Source organism: Portunus trituberculatus, chromosome 43 (genome assembly GCF_017591435.1).
Source record: "Portunus trituberculatus isolate SZX2019 chromosome 43, ASM1759143v1, whole genome shotgun sequence".
NCBI classification, from domain to species: domain Eukaryota; kingdom Metazoa; phylum Arthropoda; class Malacostraca; order Decapoda; family Portunidae; genus Portunus; species Portunus trituberculatus.
In genome coordinates, this window is record NC_059297.1 from 19,584,190 (window position 1) to 19,597,994 (window position 13,805).

At 47.3% G+C, this 13,805-nt stretch overlaps 1 protein-coding gene across 1 annotated transcript in view; it reads right to left on the reverse strand.

Annotated features, from left to right (window-relative positions):
* LOC123517993 overlaps positions 1-12,961 on the reverse strand; it is a 30,390-nt gene extending 17,429 nt beyond the window's left edge. The window contains exons 1-6 of the mRNA XM_045278495.1: positions 12,842-12,961; positions 12,595-12,724; positions 11,230-12,477; positions 10,860-10,997; positions 10,623-10,757; positions 9,430-10,483 (exon numbers count right to left, since the gene is read on the reverse strand). Of these exons, the coding sequence (XP_045134430.1) occupies positions 9,430-10,483; positions 10,623-10,757; positions 10,860-10,997; positions 11,230-12,477; positions 12,595-12,724; positions 12,842-12,895 (2,759 nt within the window). The 5' untranslated portion in view covers positions 12,896-12,961. The remainder of the gene's footprint in view (positions 1-9,429; positions 10,484-10,622; positions 10,758-10,859; positions 10,998-11,229; positions 12,478-12,594; positions 12,725-12,841) is intronic.
* Between the last annotated feature and the right edge of the window lie 844 nt (positions 12,962-13,805).

The following is a 13,805-nucleotide window of genomic DNA, read 5'->3' on the forward strand; positions in this document are numbered from 1 at the left end:
ATTATTATTATTATTATTACTATTATTATTATTATTATTATTATTATCATCATTATTATTACTATCACTACTACTACTACTACTACTACTACTACTACTACTACTACTACTACTACTACTTCTACTACTGTTGCTATTATTGTTATTCACTTGTATTTTTTTTATAGACATCAATTTGGAACTGCATCTCGTCATCACTGAAGACTGAATTATCACTAACTTTACCTAACCTAACCTATACGATTATCTTCTATGCATGTTTTAGATACATTCTCATTCTTACAAGAACTTTATTTATGTATCTTTTATTAGCAAAATATGCAAATCAGTTCATGGTACTTCAAGATTTTTTTTTTCTCTACATCTCAGGCAATATTTTTTGTGCAGAACACTAGACAGTCTGCTGTGCCGCGGCTGGCGCGCGTCCTCCTCACCAGAGGGCAACATCGATGTGGCGAAGATGATAGCTATGTCGTCTATAGAACGACGTAACTATATGAATAATTTAGGGCATAAAAACAAACGTTATATTAGAGCCATCATTAAAGACGTCGTGGTAAATATAATCCCTCGTTGGGTGAAAAGGAAAGTACAACTTGATAAGCACCATTTCTTACGAGGAAGGTACTTCGAGCGACAGCGCCTAAACAAAGAACGTCGTCGGCGCCGTCACTGTCATTGCCACCTTGGTCGCCACAAAGCGAATCACATCACTCGCCCTGAGTATCAAATAGCTCAGCGCGGATACCAGAAATCATTTTGCAGCAGAATCATAAAAGCAGTAAAGCGACTCTTTATTTGCGGATCCTCATCTTAAATATTACTAATTACCCTGCAAAAATTAAGAAATTTCAACACTACGATATATATATATATATATATATATATATATATATATATATATATATATATATATATATATATATATATTCTTTCTTTTTAGAAAATTGAGATGCCTTAGCACTCTATGATTTTCCTTTGCTCTTCTAGAAATAACTGAGTTTGGACTACTTAGCGAGATGATGTTTCTGCCAAATATATGTCGTTTCTAGAGTGTCTGAGACAAAAAATCAATTACTTAAAAGTTGAAATTATAATTTCAACTTTTTTTATTGTAACTACAAGCTCTAATATTTTGTAAAAGTAAATAGATGTTTTCTGCAAGTTTTGTAACTAATTGCACTTGAAAATATGGAAACACACTCTAACACGCTATCGATATATAACCATGTTATGATGTTATTATTACCGATGTAAATGTCGTCCATCTTAAGACCAAATATTTTACCTAGTGTTTTCGGCAAACTTTTTTTTCTTTATTGATAATTAGAACATACGAATATTCAGAATACAGGACTTTTTTTATGTTTCCAAGCTATCTCTACATGGAAATTGAAAATGAGGTGTATTATTAAACAAATTTAGTAATTGAAATTTAAGAACCATAAATAAGGAAATATTAGTCTCATGGTATTCTTGATCATAAATGAGGAATCATAAGACTTTTTTCAAACATAGTACATGAACAGAATGTACTCCTCAAAACCTGAAATTTAGACTTTATCTCATTGATACGAAATGCTTTTCGCAATTGTTACCACCGAGACGATTAGTGTCCAGTATCTTCTATATCAGTCATCTGATTCGAACGAGGATTGTTGCAATATCAAGATCACCATTAACTTCTTTTGAAGTGAGTTTGTCTGGTTTCTTCTAGGGATGGGGGCTTGGTGGCGTAGTTGGTTAAGGCCACTCGTGTTCGAATCCTTGCCAAACCTAGCTACCCGGTGGGAGATGTAGCGTTCTCCCGTTAACAGTAGCGGTGGCGTAGTACCTAAGCTGTTTTTGGAATAATTTCCATTTTTCTTTCTAGGGATTAGGGGTGATAGCAAAAAAGAAAGTGAGCATTGCTTAAGTACAGAAAGTACAATGTATCGTTAACAACTGTGGCTTTGGATTCAATGATCGGGAAGCTGTGCCTCAATCTGACTTTGCATCGGTTCGCCCGCAACATATGAACGAAGTATAACAAACATAAAGTAAAATACGTCAATGAAACACAGAAAAAGAGAACCACCAAACCACTGCATGTGTATGCTAATGTGTATTACACTTTCCATAAAACAGACGTGCCTTCAGTTAATGTTAAGACAATCATGCTATATTGGCTGAAATACAGAAAGCACTAGTATAGTCCACAGAGTTTAACATTTATTCGCCTACAGTGCGCTCAGCATTTTTATTGACCCGTTTACATGTTGAGACACCTTATTTAATGGACTTTTTTTTTCCTTAGTATATATTTCACTCATATACAAAGAGTTTAGCTCAATTTTACTCTTTGTTCAAAAGCTTCTTGCTATTTCCGTGTTTTTCCTTCCTCCATTATATTTCGACATTGATTAAAATTGATTCACGAAGAATGCATTTCTAAGTAGCAATTATTAAGTAGCTGAAAGTAAGATTAGGCAAGTATTCACGAAATACTTCACGGTCATTCCTGAGCACCCTACGATTTCTACGCATTTATTCACGTAATCTACTTTGGAGAACAAAGGAATTTCTAATGCGTCTGTATGTAATAAATAATAGTAATAATAAACGGTTTATTGATATTGCAGTATATGTGCACTAAAAATATACATTAGATGGAGGGAGGCTTAACATTAGACAAATAGCAAGAATACACTATTATTTGTTAATGGCTTGCATCTTGGTGGGAACTGCGTTAAGGCGGTATCGGTCCGTGCGACGAAGTTGCGTAGCCATGGACCCGGCGTAGCGCGTCATGTGGTACCAGATGGCGTACGCGTGAATGACGCAGCAGGCCCTTCCCAAACTTCTCTAGGGCTTTTCTGTACCTGTGAGTCAGCTTGGGCAGACTCGGGGCGTCATCGTTGTTGGTATAGGCATGGCCAACAATGACCCTGCACATCCTCTTCTACACATCCTCCAAATGTTCTTGAGTGTATGTGAGAGATGAGGACCAAGCTGAGGAAGCATACATGAGTTTTGGGGAAGATGAAGGTGAACTATACTTACATCCCCCTCAACTAGTCTGCCGGACTCCCGAGAGATTTGAGTCTGCGCAGCATGTACATGAAAACATGCTGCTTTAAGGTCAGCTGGTTGTCTGCCGTAACATCGAGCAACTTGCCGACCTGGAAGGGATGGGGGCCCACCGAGAACTAGGGAGGAGGCACTGCCTCTGAGGAGGTACAGACGTCCATCACTACATTTATGCTGTAGTTGATGGTCATCGTTTGTGTGTGTGTGTGGGGGCGGATGGGTGGGTGGGTGCGTGTGTGTGTATTGCACATGGAACAATACAAACCTAATAAATTGCATGCCAAATATCATATTATGTATGATTTAGTATTGAAAAAGATGTATGCAAATTAAAGAAGTACGATGCAGTGCAATTTATTTAAGAATTAGCATTGTGATGTATACAGTCTAAAAAAGTCGTGTACCAGCTACATACTGGAACATATAATTACTACCATGTGCAGGTCTGACGGCTTCTTGCAGCTTCCTTTGTCTTCACATATTCTTATATTCTAACAAACAAAAAAGACATGCATTTGGTTCAATAGGAGAAAAGCCAATGATCCATATATTTTTTAAAAACTTGAGCAAAACTTTTTCTTGAGTTTCACCTAACAAAAGGAATCTAGCACGATAATATGGCTTGTGTGTACGTTTTATGGTTTCCTACAACTTAATTTCAATACAATTTCTTTTCTTTTCTTTTACTTTCTCCTCTCTCTCTCTCTCTCTCTCTCTCTCTCTCTCTCTCTCTCTCTCTCTCTCTCTCTCTCTCTCTCTCTCTCTCTCTCTCGTTTTCAACATAATACAATCGTGAATGTTTAACTTCCGTAAAGATTATCTTTAAACTATACATAGTTGCAAAGATGCCGATAAGACCATCTCATTTACAACAAAACCATGATAGTAAAAACTGCACACTTTTCAATGAGGAAGAGATAATATTATGCTAGATTTGTATGTAATTGGAGCTTATTTTTTTTCTATTGCAGATACATGATTATATTTTGTTCTCGGTTTTACGATCGGTTTCTTTAAGGCGGCGTCACACTAGCACTTTTTCCGTCGTCTCAGGCGATTTCCGTCGTCTTTTTACTCCTCCGTCAACTCTTTCCGTCGTCTTGAGTCAGACGGAACGCATCGTTTTCGTCTAGCGCCAATTTTTAGTCAAAATAAGAACTATGGTATCTAATCAACACTTTTATTAAAATTTTTTTTTTTTTTTTTTTTTTTTTTTTGTTAAACGGAAGAATGCTATTATCATGACAAGAAATTTAAATGAGTTGGTGAATATATATTTGTATACATTTTTTTTTTTTTTCTTCTAGCCTAGCAATGAAAAGTTCCTCAGTTGTTTGTGTACATTTCCAGGGGAGTGCGAATGTGCGATGCTTTTGAATATTTCCAAGGCAACTTCCAAGTAGCTGGCCAAGATGAGCAGTGGACAAAACGGATCATACGAACTATCGACATTTTTTCAATGTATTTTTTTCCGTAGAATCCGAAAATGACATTGACGAATTTCTCATAGAGAGTATTAGAGGTCACCGTTGCCTTTGGGATCACAGAACAGCTGATTACATTATAAGGTGCAAAAAAGCCGCTGGGGTGAATAAGGAGCCATGTTTGTTTACAATCGACAAGCGCGGCAAAGGCGGAAGCAAGCTTGTGTGTGACGGCCACCGTCTGCAAAAGTTGACAGTCGTCAGAAAATTGACGGAAAAAGAAGACGGAAAAGTGCTATTGTGACGCCGCCTTTAGTCAGTTAGGAGGACGACGCTGCTGTTGGTTGTGGCATTTAGAAACGGTTAATCCGAGTGAATGCCCTTTTTACCATGCCAGGAATCAAATACGTGCGTCTGAGGACAATTTGGTTCTGAAAGCCTGTGCGCTATGATACCAGTGTGTGTGTGTGTGTGTGTGTGTGTGTGTGTGTGTGTGTGTTGTGCATGGAGCCTGAATACCTACGTGAATAGCTCAGCACAGATGTCGATCAGACTTGCTTACTAAGCTGTTGTTGCTGCAGCACCTGGGGCTGTCGTTGCTGCAGCACCTGGGGCTGTCGTTGCTGCAGCACCTGGGGCTGTCGTTGCTGCAGCACCTGGGGCTGTCGTTGCTGCAGCACCTGGGGCTGTCGTTGCTGCAGCACCTGGGGCTGTCGTTGCTGCAGCACCTGGGGCTGTCGTTGCTGCAGCACCTGGGGCTGTTGTTGCTGCAGCACCTGGGGCTGTCGTTGCTGCAGCACCTGGGGCTGTCGTTGCTGCAGCACCTGGGGCTGTCGTTGCTGCAGCACCTGGGGCTGTCGTTGCTGCAGCACCTGGGGCTGTCGTTGCTGCAGCACCTGGGGCTGTCGTTGCTGCAGCACCTGGGGCTGTCGTTGCTGCAGCACCTGGGGCTGTTGTTGCTGCAGCACCTGGGGCTGTTGTTGCTGCAGCACCTGGGGCTGTCTGCAGCACCTGGGGCTGTTGTTGCTGCAGCACCTGGGGCTGTCGTTGCTGCAGCACCTGGGGCTGTCGTTGCTGCAGCACCTGGGGCTGTTGTTGCTGCAGCACCTGGGGCTGTCGTTGCTGCAGCACCTGGGGCTGTCGTTGCTGCAGCACCTGGGGCTGTTGTTGCTGCAGCACCTGGGGCTGTTGTTGCTGCAGCACCTGGGGCTGTTGTTGCTGTTGCTGCAGCACCTGGGGCTGTTGTTGCTGCAGCACCTGGGGCTGTCGTTGCTGCAGCACCTGGGGCTGTCGTTGCTGTTGTCTGCAGCACCTGGGGCTGTTGTTGCTGCAGCACCTGGGGCTGTTGTTGCTGCAGCACCTGGGGCTGTTGTTGCTGCAGCACCTGGGGCTGTTGTTGCTGCAGCACCTGGGGCTGTTGTTGCTGCAGCACCTGGGGCTGTCGTTGCTGCAGCACCTGGGGCTGTCGTTGCTGCAGCACCTGGGGCTGTTGTTGCTGCAGCACCTGGGGCTGTTGTTGCTGCAGCACCTGGGGCTGTTGTTGCTGCAGCACCTGGGGCTGTTGTTGCTGCAGCACCTGGGGCTGTTGTTGCTGCAGCACCTGGGGCTGTTGTTGCTGCAGCACCTGGGGCTGTTGTTGCTGCAGCACCTGGGGCTGTCGTTGCTGCAGCACCTGGGGCTGTTGTTGCTGCAGCACCTGGGGCTGTTGTTGCTGCAGCACCTGGGGCTGTGTTGCTGCAGCACCTGGGGCTGTTGTTGCTGCAGCACCTGGGGCTGTTGTTGCTGCAGCACCTGGGGCTGTTGTTGCTGCAGCACCTGGGGCTGTTGTTGCTGCAGCACCTGGGGCTGTTGTTGCTGCAGCACCTGGGGCTGTTGTTGCTGCAGCACCTGGGGCTGTTGTTGCAGCACCTGGGGCTGTTGTTGCTGCAGCACCTGGGGCTGTCGTTGCTGCAGCACCTGGGGCTGTTGTTGCTGCAGCACCTGGGGCTGTTGTTGCTGCAGCACCTGGGGCTGTTGTTGCTGCAGCACCTGGGGCTGTTGTTGCTGCAGCACCTGGGGCTGTTGTTGCTGCAGCACCTGGGGCTGTCGTTGCTGCAGCACCTGTGTTGTTGCTGCAGCACCTGGGGCTGTTGTTGCTGCAGCACCTGGGGCTGTTGTTGCTGCAGCACCTGGGGCTGTTGTTGCTGCAGCACCTGGGGCTGTTGTTGCTGCAGCACCTGGGGCTGTTGTTGCTGCAGCACCTGGGGCTGTTGTTGCTGCAGCACCTGGGGCTGTTGTTGCTGCAGCACCTGGGGCTGTTGTTGCTGCAGCACCTGGGGCTGTTGTTGCTGCAGCACCTGGGGCTGTTGTTGCTGCAGCACCTGGGGCTGTTGTTGCTGCAGCACCTGGGGCTGTTGTTGCTGCAGCACCTGGGGCTGTTGTTGCTGCAGCACCTGGGGCTGTTGTTGCTGCAGCACCTGGGGCTGTTGTTGCTGCAGCACCTGGGGCTGTTGTTGCTGCAGCACCTGGGGCTGTTGTTGCTGCAGCACCTGGGGCTGTTGTTGCTGCAGCACCTGGGGCTGTTGTTGCTGCAGCACCTGGGGCTGTTGTTGCTGCAGCACCTGGGGCTGTTGTTGCTGCAGCACCTGGGGCTGTCGTTGCTGCAGCACCTGGGGCTGTTGTTGCTGCAGCACCTGGGGCTGTCGTTGCTGCAGCACCTGGGGCTGTTGTTGCTGCAGCACCTGGGGCTGTTGTTGCTGCAGCACCTGGGGCTGTTGTTGCTGCAGCACCTGGGGCTGTTGTTGCTGCAGCACCTGGGGCTGTCGTTGCTGCAGCACCTGGGGCTGTGGGGCTGTCGTTGCTGCAGCACCTGTTGCTGCAGCACCTGGGGCTGTTGTTGCTGCAGCACCTGGGGCTGTTGTTGCTGCAGCACCTGGGGCTGTTGTTGCTGCAGCACCTGGGGCTGTTGTTGCTGCAGCACCTGGGGCTGTTGTTGCTGCAGCACCTGGGGCTGTTGTTGCTGCAGCACCTGGGGCTGTTGTTGCTGCAGCACCTGGGGCTGTTGTTGCTGCAGCACCTGGGGCTGTTGTTGCTGCAGCACCTGGGGCTGTTGTTGCTGCAGCACCTGGGGCTGTTGTTGCTGTTGCTGCAGCACCTGGGGCTGTTGTTGCTGCAGCACCTGGGGCTGTTGTTGCTGCAGCACCTGGGGCTGTTGTTGCTGCAGCACCTGGGGCTGTTGTTGCTGCAGCACCTGGGGCTGTCGTTGCTGCAGCACCTGGGGCTGTTGTTGCTGCAGCACCTGGGGTTGTTGCTGCAGCACCTGGGGCTGTTTGCTGCAGCACCTGGGGCTGTTGTTGTTGCTGCAGCACCTGGGGCTGTTGTTGCTGCAGCACCTGGGGCTGTTGTTGCTGCAGCACCTGGGGCTGTTGTTGCTGCAGCACCTGGGGCTGTTGTTGCTGCAGCACCTGGGGCTGTTGTTGCTGCAGCACCTGGGGCTGTTGTTGCTGCAGCACCTGGGGCTGTTGTTGCTGCAGCACCTGGGGCTGTTGTTGCTGCAGCACCTGGGGCTGTTGTTGCTGCAGCACCTGGGGCTGTTGTTGCTGCAGCACCTGGGGCTGTTGTTGCTGCAGCACCTGGGGCTGTCGTTGCTGCAGCACCTGGGGCTGTTGTTGCTGCAGCACCTGGGGCTGTTGTTGCTGCAGCACCTGGGGCTGTTGTTGCTGCAGCACCTGGGGCTGTCGTTGCTGCAGCACCTGGGGCTGTCGTTGCTGCAGCACCTGGGGCTGTTGTTGCTGCAGCACCTGGGGCTGTCGTTGCTGCAGCACCTGGGGCTGTTGTTGCTGCAGCACCTGGGGCTGTTGTTGCTGCAGCACCTGGGGCTGTTGTTGCTGCAGCACCTGGGGCTGTTGCAGCACCTGGGGCTGCTGCAGCACCTGGGGCTGTTGTTGCTGCAGCACCTGGGGCTGTTGTTGCTGCAGCACCTGGGGCTGTTGTTGCTGCAGCACCTGGGGCTGTTGTTGCTGCAGCACCTGGGGCTGTCGTTGCCGCAGCACCTGGGGCTGTTGTTGCTGCAGCACCTGAAGCTGTTGTTGCTGTAGCACCTGGGGCTGTTGTTGCTGCAGCACCTGAAGCTGTTGTTGCTGCAACACCTGGGGCTGTTGTTGCTGCAGCACCTGGGGCTGTTGTTGCTGCAGCACCTGGGGCTGTCGTTGCTGCAGCACCTGGGGCTGTTGTTGCTGCAGCACCTGGGGCTGTCGTTGCTGCAACACCTGGGGCTGTTGTTGCTGCAGCACCTGGGGCTGTTGTTGCTGCAGCACCTGGGGCTGTCGTTGCTGCAGCACCTGGAGCTGTTGTTGCTGCAGCACCTGGGGCTGTTGTTGCTGCAGCACCTGGGGCTGTTGTTGCTGCAGCATCTGGGGCTGTTGTTGCTGCAGCACCTGGGGCTGTTGTTGCTGCAGCGCCTGGGGCTGTCGTTGCTGCAACACCTGGGGCTGTTGTTGCTGCAGCACCTGGGGCTGTTGTTGCTGCAGCACCTGGGGCTGTTGTTGCTGCAGCACCTGGGGCTGTTGTTGCTGCAGCACCTGGAGCTGTCGTTGGTGCAGCACCTGGGGCTGTCGTTGCTGCAGCACTTGGGGGTGTTGTTGCTGCAACACCTGGGGCTGTCGTTGGTGCAGCACCTGGGGCTGTTGTTGCTGCGGCACCTGGGGCTGTTGTTGCTGCAGCACCTGGGGCTGTCGTTGGTGCAGCACCTGGAGCTGTTGTTGCTGCAGCACTTGGGGGTGTTGTTGCTGCGGCACCTGGGGCTGTCGTTGCTGCAGCACCTGGGGCTGTTGTTGCTGCAGCACCGGGGGCTGTTGTTGCTGCGGCACCTGGGGCTGTTGTTGCTGCAGCACCTGGGGCTGTTGTTGCTGCGACACCTGGGGCTGTTGTTGCTGCGGCACCTGGGGCTGTTGTTGCTGCAGCACCTGGGGCTGTCGTTGCTGCAGCACCTGGGGCTGTTGTTGCTGCAGCACCTGGGACTGTTGTTGCTGCAGCACCTGGGGCTGTTGTTGCTGCAGCACCTGGGGCTGTTGTTGCTGCGGCACCTGGGGCTGTCGTTGCTACAGCACCTGGGGCTGTTGTTGCTGCAGCACCTGGGGCTGTTGTTGCTGCACCACCTGGTACTGTCGTTGCTGCAGCACCTGGTACTGTCGTTGCTGCAGCATCTGGGGGTGTTGTTGCTGCAGCACCTGGTACTGTCGTTGCTGCAGCACCTGGGGCTGTTGTTGCTGCACCACCTGGTACTGTCGTTGCTGCAACACCTGGTACTGTCGTTGCTGCAGCACCTGGGAATGTCAATGCTACGGCGCCTGTGGTTGTCGCTGCTGCGGTGCCCGGAGCTATCGTTGTTGTGGTACCTGGGGCTGTCGTTGCTGCATTAGCTGTAGCTGCTGTTGCACTTGGAGCTGTCGTTGTTGCAGTACCTGCAGCTGTCATTACTGGAACACCAGTAGCTGTTATTGCGGCTACAGTTGTGCTCCCAGATTGTACGAGTATTATGTTATTTACTATTCCTCCAATAGAATCGTCTATCTGTTCCAGCTCGCTTACTGTTATCACAATTGTCTGAGAAGCTTTGACCAAAGTGACCTGAATGGTCTCAAGCAAGGTAGAGCTAACCGGTAGCTCACCGTTCTGGATATCATTCTTGACCTTCATGACACTGTTAGTAGAGGATTCGAGCTTTGTCTTTAGTGACTCTAGCTCAATATAGTTCTTAGAAGAGAGTGCTTCCTGTACGGTGGTGAGTAATGCATCAGCTGCAAGGATATCAGAGATATCTCTAGTCTCTCCACCTGTGGTTATAGCCTGTGCTGCGGCTAAAGTGTTCTGTAGAGCAGTCTCTAGCTGCGTCACAGCAATCTGAATACATTTCACTCTGTTCTTTTCTATAATTAAGTTTATTAGCCCGATGAACAGAGGACTTAACGTAGACTCGCTTGTCGGAAGTGGTGCAGGTTCGGTTGTTGATACTGGATAAAAGAGGAATAGAAAATCAGTTTTTTTTCTTTTCTTTTTTCCAGCGTACATCACACATTACTTTCAAACGTATTTTAGCTGCTTGTCTATTTTTGTTCCTACTTGCATAGTTTTATTAAAGATGTCACTTACCTAACGTGACACAGCACCGACACGTTTTCTTGCAGCCTCTAGGCAGCTCAGTCTGAGTGACCTTGCACTTCTTTCTACACTTGCCTCCTGCCACATCACATTTCTTCTTGGACTTCCCCTTACAGCCCGTGGTGCCTGCAGAGTTTGTGTAAGAAGAAAGTATGAGAATAACGATCCTTTCACGGATCAGAAAAGACTTAACGAAAACTTACCTTTCAACTTGCAACGAAAACTTACCTTTCAACTTGCAACAGACACATTTGCGGCCTTTCTTCTTCATGCACCCTTTTTTCACTTTCACTTCCTTAGAACTACACTTTTTCTTGCACACTCCGCCTTGGCGCAAGCAATTACTCTTCGTGTTGCGGAAACATCCTGTGATAAGGAGGAACATAAAGCAAGCTTCATCACCATTGTACGTTCTCGTATTTTATGGAAGATTTCAACTGGATGACCCAAGCGGAAGGAATGTAAGAGACACTAATTATTGATTAGTTAAATGGTGCCGGATCAGGTGGGCCATATAGTGCAGGGGTTAGAAATTAAGAAATATATGGCATTTTAAGTAATCACCCAAGTCTATGTTTGCTTGAGGCAAAGAACTCACCTGACCGACAGCACTCACACTTAGCGCCTTGACACTTGTCAGCAATGACTGCTGTGCGACATGTCCCAAGCGCCACGCATCTTGCTTCATTGGAGGAGCATTTCTTAAACTGGCGACACTTTACCCTTCCTTCTAGCAATGATAGGTTTTTTTCTACCTTGCCTTCTTTTCTGTCACCTTCATCTCTTACTGAATTTGATTTTTTGACTTCATTCTCATCTTCAGTATAATTCAATCTGGATTCAGATTTGCCTCGCTGTATCTTAATTCTATATGCCCCATCTTTACTGTCCCCTTTCTTCTTTCGCTTTCCTTTATTTCGCACTTCACTTTTTTTCCCCTCCCTTAGAATCTCTTTTCCTCTCATATTCGTTCCCTTTTCAGTATTTTTGTCTCTGAGTATATAAGTTTTTACCTTATTTGAGTAAGCTTTCCTTAGTTCTTTTTCTTCCCTTTTAACCTCTTTGTTTTTATCTTTGTATTGGTCTTTTTTCTTCTTCACCTTTAGATCATCATTTTTCTTTCGTCTTTTATTCTCTTCCGTCTTCTTAGTGCCATCCCAAACTCGCCCCTTGGGCTCCACTTTTCTATCGTACCTTATTCCTTGCGTTACATTCTTCATAAGTTCACCAAGTTTACCCTCTCTCCTGCCTTTTTTTACTTTTACTTCTCCACCTTTGGTTTGTATTTCATTCTCCTGTACATTTTGAAAGCCATCTTTAATTCTTTCTACGCTATTTGTCTTCACCTTTTTCGAGCTGTCCTTACTTACCCTTTTGATTCCATTCCTCTTCTCAGAATTATCTCTCCCTCGTTTTGTTTTAACATTTTTCCTCTTACTGAACTTCACATTTTTTCTTCCCCGAGAACCATCTTTCTTTTTCACCTTCTTAAATTTATTTTTTCGTTTTGTGCCAGATTCACTGTTTTTAATAGTCTTCTGGTTGTGACCTCTGCGTCTGGATTTTAGTTTAGGATACCTTTGGGCTGCAGCACTCCGATATTCGGAGTCTTTACTTAAAGCTAGTATTTTTCTTGCCTTACTAGAGGTCTTGCTGTGGAAATTCTTCCAATTTTTGAGGAGAGATTTTTGCCCTTTTTCGCGAACTCTTTGAAACTGTTCTACTTCAAAATCTCTGTTGGCTAGATTGGTGATGAGAATCTTATCTTTTTTGGTCATTTTATCTGGTAGCTTCAGTTTTCTCTCCGCCCCTCGTTCTCTTCTTACGTTCATGAGTTGTCCTCGTTCTAAAAGATTATATTCATGTAATTAGTAAAAAGAAACATAAGTAAATTGCATTTATGTTTTATGTAAATGAAAAAAGCGTTGAATTGTGAATCATGTAAAAAAAAATAAGGTTATACTTGAACCGGCGGAAAGGCAGCATATGAGAAACGCTGGACAGGAAGCAGGAGATGAGGCAACACGTTCACATCTAGAGGCCGAGACGCAGTTGCCGTTCAGTTCAGCACATAGTGGAACCTTGCTATGTCCCTGAGATTAGGAAAATTGCGTAATCTAATTATAGAGTCATTTTTATGGACTATCATACCTTAGAATGTTATTAGTTTATATTTGCAATAGAAATGAAGATATAAATTAGTTTCTTACACAGGTGAGGTTTGATGCGATAAGCATCAAGGCAAGCACTGCTATGTTATACATATCTTCTACTACCGCCCGCCACTGTGTGAAGACTAGGGTTAGACCTGACGGCGTGGATCCAAGTCTCGGGTCTCTCCGTTACAGGAGAACCAGCGTAATATAGCTTCCCATCTTACTGTGGAACTTGTTCGCTTCCTTTGTACAATTCTCAGAGGCTTATGTGGTCTATTGTAAGTATTAATTAGGTGTCACTTGGAGTCTGTCTGGCAAGACAATGAGCATTTCAGCATTGAGAAGGAAATGTAATGAATGATAACTCATCTGTCCATTGTGTGTGTGTGTGTGTGTGTGTGTGTGTGTGTGTGTGTGTGTGTGTGTGTGTGTGTGTGTGTGTGTGTGTGTGTGTGTATTCACCTCGGTCGCCTACTGGTCACCCAGCCAGTCTTCGGAGCGAGCTCAGAGCTCATAGACCGATCTTCGGGTAGGACTGAGACCACAACACACTCCACACACCGGGAAAGCGAGGCCACAGACCCTCGAGTTACATACCGTACCTATTTACTGCTAAGTAAACAGGGGCCACACATTAAGAGGCTTGTCTAGTTGCCTCGCCAAGCCAGGACTTGAACCCGGGCCTCTCGATTGTGAGTCAAGCGGGCTAACCACTACACTACGCGGTGTGTGTGTGTGTGTGTGTGTGTGTGTGTGTGTGTGTGTGTGTGTGTGTGTGTGTGTGTTTGTTTGTTTTTTAAATTACTGCAGAAACTGAGATTCAAAATGTGGCTGTTGAAGTATCTTTCCTACTTGTTGCTTACATCTTCCATCCTACATTTTTTGGGGGTTTTCTTTTATTTTCACATTAATATATGGCTTCATTTTATAGATTTTTTTTTTCAATTTTTTTCTCCTATGAATCATAGAAGGCAAGAATTTTACTAACAACGCTTTCATCGCTGTTTTGTTGACATAG